This window comes from Gopherus evgoodei, chromosome 7 (genome assembly GCF_007399415.2).
Source record: "Gopherus evgoodei ecotype Sinaloan lineage chromosome 7, rGopEvg1_v1.p, whole genome shotgun sequence".
Taxonomy (NCBI): Eukaryota; Metazoa; Chordata; order Testudines; family Testudinidae; genus Gopherus; species Gopherus evgoodei.
The window spans coordinates 82,054,686-82,076,233 of NC_044328.1; the positions used below are offsets into that span (position 1 = coordinate 82,054,686).

General features: G+C 51.2%; 1 protein-coding gene across 2 annotated transcripts in view; it reads right to left on the bottom strand.

Moving 5' to 3' along the window:
* The window catches only part of CACNA2D2 (calcium voltage-gated channel auxiliary subunit alpha2delta 2), a 667,269-nt gene that overhangs the window by 59,775 nt on the left and 585,946 nt on the right, over nucleotides 1-21,548 (bottom strand). For both annotated transcript variants that reach the window (XM_030569197.1, XM_030569196.1), the window contains exons 13-14: nucleotides 18,661-18,739; nucleotides 14,862-14,911 (exon numbers count right to left, since the gene is read on the bottom strand). In XM_030569197.1, coding sequence (XP_030425057.1) covers nucleotides 14,862-14,911; nucleotides 18,661-18,739 — 129 coding nt within the window. The remainder of the gene's footprint in view (nucleotides 1-14,861; nucleotides 14,912-18,660; nucleotides 18,740-21,548) is intronic.

Genomic DNA, 21,548 nt, shown 5'->3' on the forward strand with positions numbered 1-21,548 from the left:
TAGCAGTGATGGAGTAAACTGCAGGTTCAAATCAAGTCTCTGGAGAACATCCCCCGCTGGGATGGGTCATCAGTCCTTTGTGTAGAGCTTCAGTTTGTAGCAAAGTCCCTCCAGAGGTAAGAAGCAGGACTGAAGACAAGATGGAGATGAGGCATCAGCCTTATATAGGCTCTTCCAGGTGTAAGAACACTTCTCTGTTCTTACTGTGGAAAATTACAGCAACATAGAGTTTGCAGTCACATGGGCCAGTTCCTGCACACCCTGCTGAGTTACAAGCCATATCTGCCTCCTCTCAATGGGTCAGTTGTGTAGCTGATGATCCTTAATGAGCCATCAAGCAGGCTAAGCAGATCTAACACCAACTTGTCTGGTGTGTCACCCAGAACTACAGCATCAATTTGAAATACAGACAGTATACAGCCAATACTTATAACTTCAACTACAAAATGATACAGACATATAGACAGCATAATCATAACCAGTAACCCATAACCTGGTCTTAAACATCGTATATGACCTCCTTTACATAAGATTTGGTGCCACTACAGGACCTTGGTTGCAAACTATGTTCCATATGGTCCCAGTTTATATCAATAACGTCACACTCCCAATGCAAAATTGATGCTGGAAGGGATGACACAAACATCACTGACTGCATCCCAAGAGCCCCCCATGCTTGGGTCTGTCTCACTACAGCTAGTGTTGGGCTAGAGGCTGTACCAGTGTATAACAGAAATGGTTTATCAAAGTCATGTTCAATAACATGATTGAATCTCTTTACAAACTCAAGGTAAAACTTAGTTTGAACAACAGTGAATTGGATCTGCTTTTGCCTAACAGAATTTACTGGCTGATGGGGTGGGCTCTCTGTGCTAACAGCTATTAGCAAGTCTTTCTTCTCCCTGCCAGCCAGGTAATTTGCATTAACACAAACACCAGCTTTTAATTTCTTAGCTGCTACCAATTCCAAGGCTGGATTCTGTCTTACAGAGACACCATACAAATCCAAAGGGTCTGAGGGTGAGAGTTTGCTTGCTCTCCCCTTGTCATAAACAGATAGCTAAGGGTTAACGTCTCTTTCACCTGGAAAGAAGTAATCTGAACCACCTGACCAGAGGACCAATCAGGAAACAAGACTTTTTCAAATCTGGGTGGAGGGAACTTTGTGTGTGAGTCCTTTGTTCTTGGGTCTTCTGCCTGTATGCTCTCTTGGCTATGAGGGGATTTCTGTTTCCTGCTTTCTAATCTTCTGTTTCCAAGTTGTAAGTACAATATAGTAATGCAGTAAGGTTTCTATTGTTTTTCTTTTTGTATTTACATGTCTATAGTTGCTGGAGTGCTTTGAATTGTATTCTTTTTGAATAAGGCTGTTTATTCAATATTCTGTTAAGCAATTGACCCTGTATTTGTCACCTTAATACAGAGACCATTTTTATGTATTTTTCTTTCTTTTTATATAAAGCTTTCTTTTTAAGACCTGTTGGAGTTTTTCTTTAGTGGGGAACTCCAGGGAATTGAGCCTGTGCTCACCAGGGAATTGGTAGGAGGAAGAAGTCAGGGGGAAATCTGTGTGTGTTAGATTTACTAGCCTCACTTTGCATTCCCTCTGGGTGAGGGGGGAAGAGAGATTAACTCTCGGTACTTCTGTTTTCCAAGGCTGGGAACGGGGAGGGTGGAGTCCCTCTGTTTAGATTCACGGAGCTTGCGTCTGTGTCTCTCTCCAGGAACACCTGGAAGGGGGAAGGGAAAAGGTTTATTTCCCTTTGTTGTGAGACTCAAGGGATTTGGGTCTTGGGGTCCCCAGAAAAGGTTTTGGGGGGACCAGAGTGCCCCAAAACACTCTAATTTTTTGGGTGGTGGCAGCTTTACCAGGTCCAAGCTGGTAATTAAGCTTGGAGGTTTTCATGCTAACCCCCATATTTTGGACGCTAAGGTCCAAATCTGGGACTAGGTTTTGACACCTCTGCATCCTCATGCCTTTATCCATAAAAATATTCTGCTTTGAAACATCAGTAACCAAATCTGTCCTCAGACCCTGAAGCACAGACTGCTCACTCACAGAATCAGCATGGAGACATTCCTGTTCCAACACCGTCTTCCCAACAAGCTGGTCAAACCCAGCCACTTGGTTATAAGGCTGCTCAACTTCCTTAACAGCTTCTACTCCATCTGAGATCTTTTCAAAGCTACCCACACTGGATCTTTCAAAGGGAAAGTCAGTGGATCCATTCACAACACAAAATTTCTGGCTGTTAGGAACTGAAACTTCCTTGATTAAATCACTTTCACACCCTTCAGCTGCAGTAAACTGCTTGCACAGGTTACCAGGAGGGTTCCTTTCCCTATGAGCTTCTTCAAGCAGCAATTCACCCCTCTCAGAACTTCTGCCCTTACCCTCTTCACCTAGGGCTTGCTCTAAAGGAACACTTTCCTGAGCCCCCACAGACTCTTTCTGGGTCTCACTTACATTCAGAATCACCTCTGACCCATCAGGCAAATTCCTACACAATCCCCTTCCAGGCAAACCTATAGACTTTCTAGATAACAGGTTAGAAGCCTTCTCCTTCCCTTGGCCATGAACAAGTTCAGGAATCTTTTCCTTTTTGCTACAAGTTGTCAAACTGTCAGTAGGTAACACAATTAAATCACCTTTTTGCTCTCCTTGTGCCCGGGCTAGGGTGCCACCCTGAGCAGACAGAATTGCTACACTCTTTTCCAACCACACATTAGCAACTGGCAAACTACAAGAACCAGAATTGTCTGGTCTCTAGGATTTTGCTAAGACACTAACTGGATGCACCCTAGTTACAGGGCCATCCTCCCCAGCAGACACAAACATAGGACCATTCCCTTCCTGGGCTTTAGCTGTATTTACAACCAACTCCGAGACAATTGAATCACCCTCAACCATCACAGGCTGAAAGGCACCTTCTGTCCGCTCCACAGACACACAAGAGCCAGAGACACATTCTCCTTCACCAGACATACAGCTTGGGATTTCCTTTCCCTTGTCCCAGCAAACCGGGCTGTTTACAGAAAACTGCTTGAAGACTGAGGTAGCTTCCTCCATAGGCAAGTCAATACCCCTGACAGACACAGGCACATTTCCTTCACTGTCACATTTCTCCACACAGGAAACAAGTAAGGATAGGGACACTCATTTTCCACTATTTCTGCCTTCCCAAACTGCTGACCAGATAAAGCCATCAGCTCACATGGCTGCCTAGGCTCCTCCAAACTTTCCCTACCAGGCACATTGCCACTCCCAACAGATAAGCTGCTGCATTTTTCACCACACTGAGCTAGTTCCAGCAAATCAGTTACCCATTTCAGGTTCACTTTTACAAGCTGCACTAGCCACCAATCCATCACAAATCTACCCTCTCCTTCCTCAGTTAGGGCTTCCACCTGACCATTTACTTGAATCTGCTCCTGAGAAACATTTTCCTCCCCAATGAGATCTTTTTGCTCTTGATCTAACTCCAGATTCACTTCTGAGACATTACACAGACATCCAGAAACTCCATTCACAGACACACTGCCTTCTTGCACAGACAAACCTTTGGAGCAACCCTCCTCAGGCAAACCATTGCCCACAATAGACACAGGTATAAGATCATTCCTGTCCTGTGACTGGCTACCTGAACTGAACAAAGCTTTAACATTTTCCCCAATTAAAAGATCTTTAGACAATAACTTCCTTACCCCAGCTATAACTTCATGCTTAGCCCCATTCCATTTGAGGTGGATTCTGGCTAAAGGAGGATCACAACATTCACACTCTGATTTGGTAAATAATCTTCCTTTTTGACCAGATCTGCTTTAATAAGAGTGATGTTAGATGCCATAATTTGCCTAAACAGCTTTTACCATTGACTTTTACACTCTCTATGAATTTTCCATTACCACTCCCTTACATAGCACTGGCACAATTTATGGAGCCACCTTCTACTGAACACACAGTAACAGCATTGACATAAAAGGTGGCAGTGTTGGGGTACATTTGGTTACACCCAGACAACTGCTCAGAATTATACAACATACCGACATTGTTACAAACTGGACTCTCAAGAGGATACAGTTTCTGCTGTTCTTCCATTGCTTTTTTGACTTGGAACTGGAGTCTAGCCATCTTCAGTTGCATCTGTCGAGTTCTCTCCTAAGCAGCCAGTAGCTCCAGATGCCCCTCACAAACTTTTTCTTCTCTCTGAGCAGCTTCTTTCTTTCTTTTATCAGTCTCTTTCGCCAGCTGGGCCAACGCTTGCTCCTCTTCCATTAGCATTTTTGCCAGTTTTTGCTCATGTTCAAACTGCAGGCTGTCCATTAGGGCTTGCAGTTTCATTGCTTTTGCTGATGCTTTTTGTCTCATGGTCACTGATTTTTAACCAACCAAACTCTCAATCCCAAATTTCAAATTTGGATAGCAAGGGATTCTGACCCAAAGCTTAATTGACTTGGTTCTATGGATCCAAGCACGACTACGCCACTGTGACAATGCGGTTCTGGCAGGACCCAACTGAGAGTGCCAATTCAGGACCAATTGCTTAAACAGGACCATAACAGCCCTAGGCTGGGGTTTTTCCACCTCTAAGGCAAACCAAACCAGCCAGACAAAAATGACTTCGGTTTCACCCCACTGGCTAACCACAAGTCACACAAGCAATTTCCTTAGACACTCCAGTCTCCCAGTGTCACCACCAGTGCCACTCGTCCTGGGGATGAACACCCCAGTAAAAGAAAAACATTCTCTCGATCCCAAAGGACCAAGCTCCAGACCCGGGTCAATATACACATCAGATCTTACCCACAAATCACGCTGTTGCCAATCCTCTAGAATCTAAAATCTAAAAGTTTATTCATAAAGGGAAAGAGGTAGAGATTAGAGCTAGGATTGGTTAAATGGAATCAATGACATACAGTGATTGCAAAATTCTTAGTTCAGGCTTGTAGCAGTGATGGAGTAAACTGCAGGTTCAAATCAAGTCTCTGGAGAACATCCCCCGCTGGGATGGGTCATCAGTCCTTTGTGTAGAGCTTCAGTTTGCAGCAAAGTCCCTCCAGAGGTAAGAAGTAGGATTGAAGACAAGATGGAGATGAGGCATCAGCCTTATATAGGCTCTTCCAGGTGTAAGAACACTTCTTTGTTCTTTCTGTGGAAAATTACAGCAACATGGAGTTTGCAGTCACATGGGCCAATTCCTGCACACCCTGCTGAGTTACAAGCCGTATCTGCCTCCTCTCAATGGGTCAGTTGTGTAGCTGATGGTCCTTAATGGGCCATCAAGCAGGCTAAGCAGATCTAACACCAACTTTGTCTGGGGTGTCACCCAGAACTACAGCATCAATTTGAAATACAGACAGTATACAGCCAATACTTATAACTTCAACTACAAAATGATACAGACATATAGACAGCATAATCATAACCAGTAACCATAACATGGTCTTAGACACCTTATATGACCTCCTTTACATAAGATTTGGTGTCACTACAGGACCTTGGTTGCAAACCATGTTCTATATGGTCCCAGTTTATATCAATAACGTCACATGCCCAAAACATTTTCTTCACCGGGGCCCAAACCCGATCTCGGCAGCCCTGCTCCTATGCAGAGTATGTGACAGAGCCCAAGAGGGATCCCTCCACCTTTGCTTCCCCACATCTCTGGCTACTCCTAGAACTGGCAGAGACGTGGGCCTTCCTGCTTTCAGTTTCTTAGCCCTGGTCCCATCCTCAGTCCCACAGTGACCACTTCCATTCCAGCTCTCCTGTTGGAAATGGCCAACATCAGCCAGACGGACTGTTAGCCAGGGGCTCCACGCAATCCCATAGCCTGCCTGGCTGATCTGGGTGTGGCTAAGTCTTTGTCTTGTCTGGGGCTCGGCAGGATAAGAACTGCCACACCAGTATTTCCCCTTGAAAGTCTGGTGTAGCAACCCTGCAACATGGTCAGCTGCCTCCCAAGCTCTCCCTTGCTGCCAGGAGTGGCTCCTGCAGTACCCTGCCTCAGTTTGCCCTTCACTCAGTAACTCCATAGAGATTTGTGTCCAGTAACAACACCCCTCCTTGGGGGCTGGTTTACTGCCATAAAATAAACTCAAACATAAAGTCTCCTCTGCCCTACTCTCCCACAGGACCCAGCCCCCTTCCTTCCAAGACCTGTTTGCCTTTTTAGAGTCCCAAGCTGGGACAGCCCCTCTGCTCTGGGAGCCTCTTTCCTTCCTGCCGCATCTGCAGGCATCCGCCAACCTCCTGCAACGCCTACTCGCTCCAGGCTTCCCCAAGGCTGGATCAGGTCACCAGACTCACTAGCCACGTGGCAAGGCTGATTCCCCACTCTGGCACTACGAGTGCAGAAGGTGGGGGCCTGCAAGGATTCTAAAAATTAATACTGGCCACTCCAGCTTGTATTAAACTCGCAAGGTCACAGCTTTTCTCTGATCTTGGCTTGGTAAACGCTGCCGCCACCCAGTGAAAACTGCCTCTTCCAAATCCTGGAAAAACTCACTTGGGAAGTTTACCTTGAGGCCCCTCGGCTTTTCCACCCTTCCCTTGGGGAAGCTGAGAAAGAAAACAAACAAAAGGGAAACCCAGCTGTTGCCACCAGCTAATTGAAAAACATATGCACAGACTTTTTAAGACACAAAACCAATCAGGTTTTCAAAAAAGGTAAATTTTATTAAAAAAAGAAAGGAAACATCTGGAAAATCAGCTATTGCTAAATGTTATAGAGCAACTGAAAAGGTGTTAAACATTAGGAATGGCTCTTTGGGGTCCAGCTTAACATTACAAAAAGAAAACAAAAATACCTGTGCTTAACATAGAGGAAATCCACATGCCAAAATAAAGAAATAAACCTGATGGCATCTATCTAAACATTCCCTGTCCCAGTGAATCCTTAAAGGTATGGGAGTTAATTTTTCATACCTAGTTCAAACTTTACACAGCATTCCTGCTGCCCCTGTCTCTTCAGCCACAAGAGAACGACCAGAGACAAAGGGGAAGTTTTTCCTCATTTTTAAAAAATTCTAGCCTTCCCATTGGCTCTTTTGGTCAGGTGCCCACTCCCTTTCTTTACCTGGGGGGCTCTGTTAACCCTTTATAGGTAAAGTAAGCAGAGAACAGCCACCAAGAGGGACTTTATAGCTAACTCCCCACCCCTTTCATTTATCACATCACATGACTGTTATTCTCTCCACCTGGGAAGGAGACTTAAGCTTGGGGCCCATCTCCCCTCAGATGCCCTGTGACAGACCCAAACACTGGGTGCTCCATAAGGGGCTTTCCCACCCAAGGTTACACTCATCAGTGAAGCCTCACGACTGCTCCCACCGTACAGATGGGGAAAGAGAGAGAGGCGACGACATGCCCAAGGCACACAGAGTCAAGGGCAGAGCCAAGAATGGGACCTCAGAGTCCTGCTCTAACCACTAGATGACACTGCCTTCAAGTGATGCCGTTGAGCTGAAGGCAAAGAAATCCCCTTGGAGCTGGACTGCGCACATGGGGGCAGACGGGGGAGGGACTGGCTCTGGACAATTCTTATCTCTGTCTCTTCTACTGCCACCATGACACCCACCTTTCTCTTGGCATGCACAGGCTCTGTGTCATTGCAGGGTCCTTCCTTCTGCCCCCTGCCGGCAGAGAACCATCCAAACAAACCCATCCCCCCACCAGCGCAGCGCCGGACATTGACAGCAGCCCTGACAACCATTCAGCATTGACTCAGGCACACAGGTCAAGGCCAGTTTTGGGGCCCAACCTGAGACTCCTTAAAGGGGCAGGATTTCCAGTCAATGGCTGCTGCCCACCCAGGCCCCTTTGAGGAGTCTCAAGTTGAGCCCCCCAAATCACGAGCCCCTTTTGAACACCTAGGCCTGAGCATGCAGCATGGGAAATGTTTGTGGGGGAAGTCTCCCGCCCCTGCTTCTGGGAAGCAGTGTGGGCTAGAGGATAGAGCACTGGGTTGGCATTTAGGAGATCTGGGTGCTGTTCCTAACTCTGCCGTGCTGGGTGACCTTAGGCAACTCACAGCCTCACTGTGTGCCTCAGTTTCCCCATGTGTAAAATGAGGATCATGACACTGCCCTCCTTTTGTAAAACACTTTGAAATGTGCTAATGGAAAGAGTGAGGTAGCAGTGCCCACCTCCCCTCTCATTCACTCACCCTGTACTACCCCCATGGCAGCAGTGCTGCGACAGAGAGCACACCCAGGCGTGAGGTGGCTCCCATGAGAAAGTAGTTTTTTGTCCTACAGGCTCGGTAAGGATTTAAGCAGCTGAGCCCCACCAGCGCTGCAGACCACAGCGGAAGGAGGGTGTTGAGGGGAGCACCAGGAGTGATGCGAAACACTCAATCCTTTACAAATCCTTTCTAAACCAGCATCTCCCTGGGTGCCAGAGTAGGGGGAACGAATGGGGACAGACTGGAGGCTCTGTGCTCTCGGCCACCTGCCCAAGTGCATTAGGGGGCAGTGCTTCCCAATCAGCCCTCCCTTCTCCCCAAATCGATTAACCCGTCCCTGCAGATTGCCATGGAGAGAGCAGCAGGCTGGAGCCTGGGCCCTGAGCGGGCTGTATTCTTTCTGGATGACAAGAGAGAGAAGCAAGGAGAAGAATGGGGCAGGAAGGAGCCATGCAGCCAGAAAAAGAAAGCATAGCTCCTAGGAGAACACCAGGGATGGCATTAAAGCTGTATCCCCACTCACCGTTTACCCCCGTGGGAGAACTATCTATCTAAGCTGCTTATATGGCCCCTGTCATATCTGGGCGCCTGACACTCTTTAATCTATTTATCCCACCCCTGTTCAGCAGGGCAGGGCTGGTATCCCCAATCAGAAGCTCAGTGTTGCATGGGACAGAGCAGGGAACCGAACTCTGGTCTCCTGCCAGCGCTCTGACCACTGTCTCTCCACTCAGCTGCAGCACTGGGTCATGGAGCCCTGCTCTGAACAGACCTGAGTCCCCACAGGACAGCAGTGGCACAGCTATCCGGCGGCCACCCTGCAGAGCTGTTTAAAATTAGAGTATTGGAGGTGAATTCTGAAAGAAACCAACCTCCAGTGCCTTACCGCTGTGGGTACACCCCACTCTCCGTGAGCACATGGATCCGCACCCGTGCCAACCAGTTGGAAACAAGAGTGCTAAGGGCATGTCTCCCCTGCAGCTCGCGTAGATGTACCAAGCAAGCTGCGGTGCAGAAGCCCAAGTGATTCCACAGGGTTCCAGGCGGGCTCGTGCAGCCCACGATGGTGCCTGTGTTGCCATGGTTTCAGTGCTCCAGAACCCAAGCAAAGCAAGATTCAGGCTAGCTCAGGTCCATCAACATCCCAGCCTGTGCTTGCAGTGTAGATACATAATGAGAAACCCTGTGAGAGGCTTTGCCCCATGCCTTTCCCCGCTGGCACAGCCATGGGGGACTGGGAGGAGGGATCTGGCTGGACAGGCAGCTGTGAGTACCCTGTCGAAATGGGATTGAAGGGTGGAGATGATCGCTGGCTGGCGAAGGAGGCGGCAGGAGGAAGCAGAGGCAAAGAATGGAGAAGAGGGAAGCAAGCGCCGTCAGCCACATGGAAAGAATTCAAAGCAAATGGCAAATTCCAGTGCAAAGCATGACTGCACAAGAGATACCTCCTCCGCTGTGGTGTCTGGGCCTTACTGGGCCCTGGCTCAGCCCCACAAACTGCCGGCTGGCAGCGAGTCTCGCTGGCCAGCTGCTCTGGGTGCGCCATGCACTGGGTCACACAGCTGGAAGGCTGGCGGGGCTGGGAGGGATATTCCCATGTTCCAGTCTGAGTTGGAAACGTTCACTGCAGGCCAACGCTCTGAGGAGTGCTGGGGGCTGTGTCAGAGAAAGGGAGGGTCCCAGGCAGCACCAAGGGCTCAGGGGTCTCTTTCTGCCCCCTCAGGCTGCCTCCCTTTTATGCTTGTCAGCACACCTTCGCACAGCAACTCTGCATCACAGGGTGCGTCCTTGCCCTGGGAGGCAGCATTAGGAAGTGGCATGACATCACCACGGGCCCCCGATGCGATGCAGCACTGTGGAAGCATACGGTTCAATAGCCAGCTCTACTGCAGGCCTTGGGCTCATCACACCCTCTCCTTCCTACGTGCCCAGCCACATCTGGGACTCACTCATTTTCCTCAAGGCCAGGCTGGGGGATATGGGACAAACACCAAACCCTTCTGTGAGCAGCACCACAGGAAAGAGGTAGGGACAAGGAGCCACTTCTTCCAGAACATCCACCCCTGGCCTCCCAACCTGTTTACACTGCCCTATGGGCCCCCTAAGAAAACTTACAGCTGCACCATGTATGAGGGGCCTTCTGGCAAACTGCAGGGCTGCAAGATGCAGCCCTATCCCCAATCTCAAGTGATCACTGGGTCAAGAACCTGGCAGTGACCCCATCAGAGTCCAGTGGGAATGTCATCAGGGGAGATGGATGTGATGGGGAAGTCCAGCCGTTTACCATATGCAGGGACTCAGCATGGCGAGGTGTTGGCCAAGCCCTTCCGAGTGATTGTGGAGGAGTCTCTGCTGAATGGGTCTGGATGGCCAGGAGCACCAGGGGTCGGCCGGGATGGGGATGGGGATGAGAATGGCTCAGGCACCAGCTCAGCAATTCTCCAAACTGCGCTGGCAGAGCCCTGGGAAATGTCTTGGCTATGTGAACGCCAGTTGCATATGATGTTCATGTTACTCTGCACCCCCAGAGTGGGAGAAGGAACTGAACCAATGGCCTCTGGATCTTAAAAGCAGGAGCCTCAATGGCTGGAGTGCAAAGATCTGACCCAGAGCCATGTTCAGCTCAGCAGCCTCTCTCTGGCCCGGCCACCACTGGAGTGGGTGCAGTTTCACTGCGCGATGGGTAGCGGAGGTGTAGTGAGGGAGACGATAACTGCAGACGACGCTGGAGGACAGGACTGGTTGCCCAGCAAAATGGTGCCTGGCTCATCACATTCTCATCAAAACTCTCAGTTCCAATGGGAAGGTTTGCCCGAGAGAGGACTGCAGGATCAGGCCCGTGGCCAGATCAGACAAACAATAGTCTGGAGCACGTCCAGACAAACATGCTGGTGATTTAGCTTTTTGAATGTGGGGAGCAGCAGACGCCAATGAGCCCAGTAATGTGACATCTGTCACTAGCACAGCAGCTTCACTTTACTACCCTCCGTTCCAACCAATCTACTCTACCTCACCCCAGGCACTAAGAACGGGGGACACAAATGGCTACATTATCCCACCCGAGCAACCCCTCTCAGAGCCATTACATGGATGGAGTTTGACTTTTCAGGAGAAAGGCAACAGACTCCAAGGCCGTCTGAGCTCAGATTCAAGACAGCGGTGTGCTTTGTGTCAGTGTGATTCTGATCATGTTTTACACTTAATTTCAAAGGGATACAATTACTGCTCTGAAGCCGAGACGTTAAATGCAGAGAACGGATGCCTCTGAGAAACGAATGCATTGTAGCTCTGCATTGCTGGTTGGTCTTTTTAGTTGTTTTCCTGTTTCTGAGCTATTAGGGGCTGTGTTTTCAAGCTGAGATTCTCGTAAAATCACCTGACTCCAGGAGCTAGGAGGTGAAGGAAATCATCAAATCTGTAAGGTTTGTAATCCACAGATTCCAAGGCCAGAAGGGAGCGCTGTGATCATCTACAGTGGCCTCCTGCATAGCACAGACCAGAGCCTTGCCCCACAATAATTCCTTTCAAACTAGTGCAAACTTTAAAAAAAAAAAAATCCAAATCTTGATTTAAAAGTTGCTGGTGACGGAGAATCCAGCACGATGCTTGGAAAATCGTTCCAATGATCAATTAGTCTCACTGTTAACAATTTACGCCTTATTGCCAGTCTGAATTTGGCCAGCTTCATCTTCCAGCCATTGGACTGTGTTAGACCTTTGTCTGCTAGCTTGAAGAGCCCATCAGCAAATAATTGCTCCCCAGGAAGGTACTTACAGACTGTGATCAAGTTGCCCCTTAATCTTCAATTTGTTATGCTAAATAGGTTGAGCTCCTTGGGTATGTGGACACTGCAGCCTTCCTCCATGCAGACAGACTCGCCTTAGTGGGGCTCACGGTAGTGCGCTAAAGACAGCAGTGTAGGTGCGTTGGCTTGGGCGGCACCTGGGGCTCTCAAGGCTAGAGGGTCAGGTGGGCTGGAGCTCCCAAGCTGTAACATCCACACTGCTATTTTTAGTAATGCACTAGCGGGGCTGGAGTCTGTCTACCCAGGCTGGGAAGCTCATGGAAGCGGCAGGGCAGACATACCCTGAGTCTATCGCTATAAGACAGATTCTCTAGTCCTTTACTCATTCCTATGGCTCTTCTCTGACCCCACTCCACTGTATCAACATCCTCCTTGGATGGTGGGTCCCAGAACTGGACATCGGATTCCAGCAGTGGCTGCACCAGTGCCAAACACAGAAAGAGAGTTGGCAATGCTACTCGAGAGAGAGATTTTATTGCTTGTATCTTTACTTTTGGGCCAGGTCCTCGGCAGCACCAGCTCAGGATATGGCCCATGATTTTCAAACTGACCATGTGTCACTTAGGACCACGACAGTGCCATGCAACATTTCCTGAGTGTACCCCCCTGCTCTGCTCACAGCACCCATCCCCCACTGGACTGCTCCATACCCATACAGGGCTCCCCATCTGTCTCATTCTCCATCTCCACAAGATGGACCATACCTACACCCTACCCCAGAGTCATAGGATCAGGGTGTGGGGAGCACATGGCATCTGGACCCTACCCCAGGATGGGATGGCGGAGAGGACAACACGACACTCAAACCCTATCCCAGGATGGGGGCAAGGGATGGGGACACCAGGACTTTATTTGCTCCCAATCCTTGCTGGTTTCCCTTTGAGTATCCAACATGTCAGCTGCAGAGAAACCAAGGAAAGGCAAAGGGAGCAGAGAACTGTCCCCACAGACAGGGCTGGCTCCAAGCACCAGCCCAGCAAGCAGGTGCTTGGGGCGGTCAATGGAGGGGGCGGCATGTCGGGCTCTTTGGCGGAAATTTGGCAGCGGGTCCCTCTCGGAGCGAAGGACCAGCCGCCGAATTGCCACTGAAGACTGAAACGGCGGTAGAGCTCCCGCAGATTGCGATCACAGCTTTTTTTTTTTCCTGCTTGGGGTGACAAAAACCCTGGAGCCGGCCCTGCCCACAGATGAGAAGGAGAACCAGGGGCAAAGCAGAACATCCCCAGCCATTCAGCGAGGCAAGGGGACAGGCCAGCCCCCAACGTCCCATGGACAACCTTGTACAACCAGCTGAAGCTCGCTCACTCTCCCATTCATTTCCCCCCCACCCTCTTTTGCCGCATTGTTTTGCAATTGTCTGGCTGGAAGGCCTGGCCGAGCTGCGAATGGAAGGCCACTAGCCCAGCCCGGCAGCCCCATTTGCCTGGAGCTAATAATTTGTCCTCAGCTCTCAGTTGCCGTCTGTCACCTTGAACAGCCTGACAGATCAGCTAGCGCCGCTCACTCCACTCCATGTGGATTAAAGTATGAAGTTTAATAACTAGCCACTTAAGGAGGGAAGAGAAAACAAGATCCAAGAAGTGGGCCATTTATTTCAATAATGCGGCTCATCAGGCCCTGTGACGGGTACCTGGTTCCTGCCCTCCCTTCCCAACATGGACTCAGGTCACGCTGAAAAGGGTCTGGGGGCCCCAGCTGGGCACCCCATAGATGTCTGTTTGCATTGGGTATTCAGCAATTCAGGGTGCTTGGGGGTTTGGCCCTGGGAAAGATTCAAGGCTGGGACAGCAGGGCGAGTGAGCTGCAGGTGGGGACTGAGAGGCATCTGCAGAGCAGGGTGGAATGGCCAGGCAGGGTTTGCAGTTTGCAGATTTCATAGATCCCACAGCCAGAAGCGGGCCTTGTGGTCACACAGGAGATCAGACTAGATAACCTCGGCCAGCGAACTTCCCCAGAATAATTCCTATTGTACCAGTCCAGAGTCCAAGGGGTAGGTGAGAGGTTCTACAAAACACAGCCAATCTGGATTTAAAAATCGTCAGTGATGGATGCGCTGTTTTTGGGGAATGAGGTGAGAGAGGAAACATTTCTCCCAGTGAAGTCTGCTCGGATCAGAGCCAGCTCTGGCCCTTTGATCTGACTCCCTTTGGCCCCAGTCCTGGGCAGAGGGAAGTCCCTGGGCCCCTGCCAGCACCGGCACATCTGTCCCCATACTTCTGAGGCGATGCTGCCCGTGCGCCAGAGACGTGTTCGAGCTCCGCTGCAGGAACAGGGGTAAAACCTTCACCTGCGAAGGCCGTGTCTGCATTAGCATTCCCCGCTTGATCTACCACCACTGCAGCTGGCATGCTGGCAGCTGTGGGGTAGAGGAGGCGCCAGCAGCATTCTACCCCAGTGCTCGGTGCCATGCTAGCTAGCAGGGCAGCAACAATGTTGGCCGCCGGTGTGCGCCAGGGCTCTTACTCTGGGGCAGCACTTGTGCTGGGGCAGCAGTGGGGGATTCCAGGGGAGAAAAATCTAGTGCAGGCCCAGCCAGCCCCGTCCAGGGGCAACATTACCAGGCTCGCTGGCAGACAATCCAGTGGCTGGGAGATGAAGCCAGCTAAGGACAACCTGGAAAGAGGTGCCTGTGTGTAAGAATGAGGGCGATTAACTCCCGCTTTGGATTGGCTTTTCCTCCATCAGCTGGAGTCCTACCCCAGTACTAGATGTCTCTCTCAGAGCCCAAGCCACTAGGTCCAATGCAAGAACCCCAGGAGCTGGTTCTCTAGCTTGTGTCATGCAGGAGGTCAGACTAGAGGGATCATTTGACCTTCCCTCTGGTAGATCTCCGGGTGTATGTGTGCTGGGGGCCCGGGGCGGCTCCTTACCTGTGTGTTGATTCGGATGGCCCCAATCGAGGGAATTTCGAAGTAGTAACCTATGCAGAAAAACAAAGCAGGGAGCTGTAGAAACATGCCCATTGTGCACAGCCTGGTACCTCCCCCATTTGCCCTTTCCCCAGTGCCCTCCCTCCTCACAGCCTCAGAGTCACTGAGGATGTGATCCCAAAGTCCCATGGGTACCACCTTCAGGGATCCCTGAGCTAGAGCCCTGGGCCCTAGAGACAATGGGTCCTGGGTGGAGGGAAGGAGCCAGCAATGGAGTGGGGAGCAGGATCCCCAGTCGCTCTCTTTGGATTGAAACCAGGGCAGGATTCTGCAGGCAAACAAACAGATGGGGCTGTGGAGAAATGAGACTGAAAGGAGCTATAAGGGCCAGAACAAAGATTGAATCCTACAGGGAAGGAGCAAAGGGCATGCACAAAGCTGGGGAGGGTGGAGCTCAGAGCTGGCAGAGCAGAGGGCTGTTGGTAGGGTGACCAGATATTCCGATTTTATAGGGACAGTCCAGATTTTTGGGTCTTTTTCTTATATAGGCTCCTATTACCCCCCAATCCCGATTTTTCACATCTGCAGTCTGGTCACCCTAGTTGTGGGCCAGGCGTGATGGGCATGGGCAGAATTTATGGGTGGGAGCCCAGGTCTGGGACAGTGGGGGCGGAGGAGCTGTGGATTGGGATTGAGAAGCACCGGCAGGGCTGTGGGCTTGGGGGGAGGGATCGCTCAGTGGTTTGAGCACTGGCCTGCTAAACCCAGGGTTGTGAGCTCAATCCTTGAGGGAGCCATTTAGGGATCTGGGGCAAAAATCTGTCTGGGGATTGGTCCTGCTTTGAGCAGGGGTTGGATTAGATGACCTCCTTAGGTCCCTTCCAACTCTGATATTCTATGATAGCAGAGGGCTTTGGGTTGGGATTCAAGGGCAGGGGCAGAGCTGGAGGGGAGGGAGAGAGCAGGCCTGGAACAGCATGGGTGATGCAGGTCCAGAATGAGCTGTAGGATCAGGCCCATGTGGAGGAACCTGAGCCGAGCCACTCTCCCAGGCTCTGCTGCAGCTAGCACCAATGCTGTCAGTCTATAGAGCATGCCACCCAAAACTCTAGGAATTCAGGAGGCAGTTTGTAAAGTGCCCCTCCCCCACATTAGATAATAGCAAGGCACCAATCAGCTTCAAAACAGACCAGTGATTTGGGGAGCCTGTCAGTGGTCACTTTTGATCTTCAGCACCTCCTTGTGGCAAAACCAAGTGACACCGTAATCTTGCCTCAGTCTCCCCTCCATTCTGGAGCAATCACTATCTAGCCTGCCTGTTGATTTTTTGCTATAGTCTCGGCCCTCTTGCCAGGTCACTAGTGGTCCTAATCCCTCACAGAGCGTTTGAGTCCAATGGATCAGGAGGCCAGTAACCCTTGGTTCGGGGTGTACAGTGCGGGTCTCTTCAAAGCATGGCTTGCCGCTTCAAGCCCTTAGTAAAACCCCTTGGTGGGTTTCGCATGGGAACCCAGAGACTCTGTCTGAACCCATCAGAATCACCCTGGGCTCTGCTCTTCAAGAGGATCCAGTTTCTTGGGTAGCATCTCACCAGTCTCTGTCTGAAGGCTCCTGCTCCTCGGCCTCTTTGGCAGCCACCCCTCCCATCAACTCCACAGCTCTCTTATCTCCACAGCCCAGCTATGAGGCCAACCATCAGCCCAGCTAAGCAGGCAGGCAGCTTTCCCTAGTAAACCTCCAGCAGCCAAGACAGCATGTGCACCTCACGGTGCTGAGGCCCAGCATGAATACCCTGAAAGAGGCCAATTTGCAGAGAGTGGGTTCTCTGCATCCACTGAAAAATCAGGGGGTCTCAGGCTCCCAAAATCATGGGTCACTTTCCAAAACCTTAGCACCCACATGCTGAGTGAGATACAGAACCGGGGCCCCACCCCAAGAGTCTATTGCTGTAACTGCTGGGCACCCCGTGTTCCCACAAGTGAGGCGCGGATGGGAGCTGATAAGCCATAATGAGCATTACCTGCTGTGGGGCTGCAACGTGGTAACTGAGACTCATGTGGGGCTAAGAGGGGTGAGGAACAGATGCTGTAGGCACATGGTGCATGAATTCCCAGACGTGCTGGGAGGGGAGAGGGCACTGAGAGGATAGCTGAATTAATGCTAGCCCAGGGGCTGATGGGTGCCCGCGACTGATACAGCCAGGTAAGGGGGAGATCCCTGGTCAGGGACGAAGGAGATCCAAAAGCAGTGTGGGCTAGGGAAGAGGCAGAGAGGGAGGCAGCAGGCAGAGAGGAGGGAGAGAGATCGCGGGAATGGAGAGGTGGAGAGGGAGCATCCTTGGCAGAGGCCGGAGCCAGGAGGCTGCTGAAGAAGCCTGGGGAAGGGACACACAACAGGCTCAGGGAGTGGAGGTGAGAGTGCAGGGGGCACAGCAAAGACTCCTCATGGCTCCCCCACAGAGCAGGCCATAGGAGAGGGCTTGGGACTGGCAGATACATTCATCAGGCGGGGAAAGAGATATTGAGCTGATGGCAGGAGAGGAGAGGGCTGTGCCAGGCAGAGCGGGCAGAGCCCTGTGCCAGGCCTCTCCAAGCAGTGTGGGGGAAGTGGGGGGACTAACGGCCCCAGCCTATCCCTGGTCCTGAGTCAGCTCCCGAGGAGAGGCTCACTGCTCCTTAGGGCCTAGTTGGCTCCTTTGCTCATGGAACCCCTCCCCCTCAACCCCACTCCTGGGCAGCTCTGCTACAGGGTGAGGCCCTCCCCATAATCTGCTCCATGCCCCCATTCTGCACTCATGGCAGTAACCCCCACAAGTAGCTCCCCTCCCCTATGTGTGGGGGTCCTGCATATGCCATCTGGCTCCCCTGGCAGACAGTGTTCCCAGTGGGCACAGAACTGACACAGGTTTGGCTACCTTTCCCTTTACAGGCAACTACATGCCAGCGAATGGTGCCAGCCTGGAGCCCTCTATCCAGGCAGCAAAGGCAGAGAAAACTTCCCATGCACCTCCTCTGCCACTCAGTGCGACAGAGCTATTGGAGGGGGAGGGCACCTCAGCCTGGTCCTTGGCCCCTCTGCTGCATGGGCCAGCAGAGCAGGTGAGCCTGCCTCTGTGCTGGGGTGCATATGAATGGAGCTGAGGTGAGGGGACCCTGTTTTCTGTGCAGTCCAGCTTTGAAGGAGAGGCGTCTCCCAGCTGGGACAGTGAGCAGCACACAGCACTGGCTCCCAGGGAGATTTTGTCTCCTCTCTCCACCTCGGCAACTGGGGAAGGTCAGATCAGGAGGAGGCGCTTTGCCTGTGCAGACGGAAAGCACAGATGCCTTCCGTCTGCGAAGGGCGCCTCTCCTGCACTTTCCCTGCAGGTTCCCAATCAGTCAGCAGATGGCACTCTTGGGTCAGGTTTGCTATGTTGCCAGGGCTCTGAAATGCTCTGGAAAGCAGGGAGAGACTATTTGGAGCATCTTGTGAATTGCACAGAGTGAGCCACAGAGTGCCGGGCCTGGCACCCTAGCTCCTCGCTGGGCCCTGTACCCCAAAGCGCCAGAGCACGAGGGGCAAGACATCAGCTGGACCCTCCAGTTAAACAATGTAGCAGCAAAGCCACAGCCCTGTTCCTCGGAGGTTATATCTGCTTGCAGTAGGCAATGCCATGCAATCATCAAGCGGGGTGAGCTTCCCCACAACAGTGCCCTGCCCACCCCGCTCAGAGCCCGGCCGGTAGGAGCTGCCTCCCTCCCCTATTTGCCCCACTGTTCATGGCGTGCTGGCTATTCCCCCCCAGCACCATCCTACTTACCTTTGTTGGCACAAGCCATCCACTGCAGGGGGGTCACGTCGTAGTTGTGCTGCCCCACCGAGAAGGTGAACACTCGCACCTGGCGGAACGGGAGGCGAGTTAGTAACGGGGGACAGAGGCAGGGATCTGCTAACTGCACCACACCCTGGAATGTCTCACACCAGAGTGCAACGCCATGAGAGCTGGGCCATGTACCAGCTCAGGCTGAAGGTCCTCACTGAGCTAGCTGGCCTGGCTGGGCTTGGGGCACTGCAGTGCAGGAGCCCAGGGCTGCAAGCTGAAGGCAGACAATCTGAAACTAGAAACAAGGCACAAACGTTTCACAGCGAGGGCGACCAAGCACTGGAACAAGGTCCAAGGGAAGCAGTGGAAACATAGAATATCAGGGTTGGAAGGGACCTTAAGAGGTCATCTAGTCCAACCCCCTGCTCAAAGCAGGACCAATCCCCAAATGGCCCCCTCAAGCATTGAACTCACAACCCAGGATTTAAGCAGGCCAATGCTCAAAACACTGAGCTATCCCTACCCCCCCTTCATCCAATGGTGTCTTCAAATCCAGGCTTGGCTGCCTTGGCGTTAGCCAAACCCAGGTTAGCGGACTTGGCACAGGGGCAAATGGGTGTGGTTCTCTGGCCTGCAGGAGGCCAGACTGGACGATCCGATGGCCCCGTCTGCCCTCAAACTCTAGGAATCGATGAGCACAGCAGTGTGGTCTAGCGGACGGAGCATGGGACTGGGAGACAGAAGCTCCCAAATTATTCTTCTTCTCCTAAGGCCCCCACTTGAGATCAGGGCCTCCCTGTACAAACACAGCGAGAGACGGTCGCATACAACTGAAAAAGGCAAGATAGGGACAATGAGCCAGAGAAGTGAAATGACTTGCCCAATAGCACATCCAGGCAGTGACTGAGCTGGGAAAAGTGCCCAGATCTCCTGAGGCTCAGGCTTGTGCCCCTCTCCACTAGACCATGCTGCCTCTGATGCCCGCCCACCATTTCACTGATGGGTCTCCTGCTTATCCTGTCTGTGGCCTGGTTCACTCCCTGTGTGCACCTTGGACTTAGGGCCAGCCTGGGGAAGGCATTTAGGTACTGTTCTGCTCCATGTTGCTATGCCTAACTTATTTAGGAGCCTGAGTCCCGTTGACTCTCAATCAGTCAGTCAGTTAAACGTTGCTTTGCTCAGCCAGGTTGCTCAGCTTTGAAAATGTTATTACAATCTAAAGCGAAGAAAATCTCGCTCCCCATAGACCCTCAGTCTGTAAGATCCAGTATTTTCCGTCAATCTCTCAAAGCACACCGATCGAATCAGCTTAGCATTGTTAGTACTGAGACACTTATTACTCTTGCTTTTACAGTAAATGCACGGGTGGGGGTAGGAAAATGTTTGACTTCCACCTGATCTAGACAGCTCTTTGAGCCAAGCAGCAGCTGTAGACTATTGCTCCCAGCATGCAACACTCTTTGTCTAGATTAAATTACTATAAAGTAGGTGCAAAACTGGCTGAAAGACCGTACTCAAAGTGTAGTTATCCATGATTTGCTGTCAGACTAGGAGGATGTATTTAGTGGGGTCCTGCAGGGGTTGGTCTCAGATATGTTACAATTTAATATTTTCATTAATGACTTGGATGATGGAGTGGAGAGTGTGCTTACAAAATATGCAGGGGACACAAAGCTGGGATTGGTTGGCAGCATTTTGGAGGACAGGATTAGAATTCAAAACAACCTTGACAAATTGAAGAATTGGTCTGAAATCAACAAGACGAAATTCAATAAAGACAAGTGCAACATACAGCACTCAGGCCTTGGCTATACTGGTGCTTTACAGCGCTGCAACTTTCTTGCTCGGGTGTGAACCCCCCCCCCCGAGCGCAGCAAGTTACAGCGTTGTAAAGCGCCAGAGTAAAGCTGCACGGCTCCCAGCGCTGTAAACTAATCCCTTCGAGGAGGTGGAGTACGTGCAGCGCTGGGAGAGCTCTCTCCCAGCGCTGGCGCCGCGACCGCACTTGCACTTCAAAGCGCTGCGGCGGGAGCACTCTCATGGCAGCGCTTTGGAGTTTCGAGTGTAGCCAAGCCCTTAGAAAGAAAAAATAATCAAATGCACAACTACAAAATGGGGACTAACTGGCTAGGTGGCCATGCTGCCTAAAAGGATCTGGGGGTTAGAGTGGATCAAATGGAATACGAGTCAACAGTGTGACGCAGTTGCAAAAAAGGTAGTATCATTCTGTGGTATATTAACAGGAGTGTTGCATGTAAGACACAGGAGGTCATTGTTCTGCTCTGCCTGGCATGGTTGAGGCTCCAGCTGAAGTGCTGGGTCCAGTTCTGGGTGTCACACTTGGGAAAGATGTGGACAAACTGGAGAGACTCCAGAGAAGAGAAGCAAAAATGATCAAAGGTTTAGAAAACCTGATCTGTGAGGAAAGACTAAAAAAATGGGGTATTTAGTCTTGAGATAAGAAGATGGCGGGGGGGGGGGGGGGACGACACACACCTGATAACAGTCTTCAAATATGTTAAGTGCTGTTACAAAGAAGACAGCGACTAATTGTTGCCCCCACCCACTGACAACAGGACAAGAAGTAATGGGCTTAATCTGCAGCAACGGTGATTTAGCTTTGATGTCAGGAAAAACTGTCTACCTCTCAAGATAGTTCAGCTCTGGAACAGGCCTCCAAGGGGGTTGTGGAAAAATCCCCGTTCCTGGAGAGTTTTAAGACTAGGTTGGAAAAACACTGTCAGAGCTAGTCTAGGCTGACCTGGTTCTGCCACAGCCCAGGGGACTGGATTGGAGACTTCCTCCAGCTCTGCATTTCTGTGCTTCTCTCCCATTCACCACCCAGTGTGGCCCAGCTCTGAGGGAGCAGGGCTTACAAGGGGTTG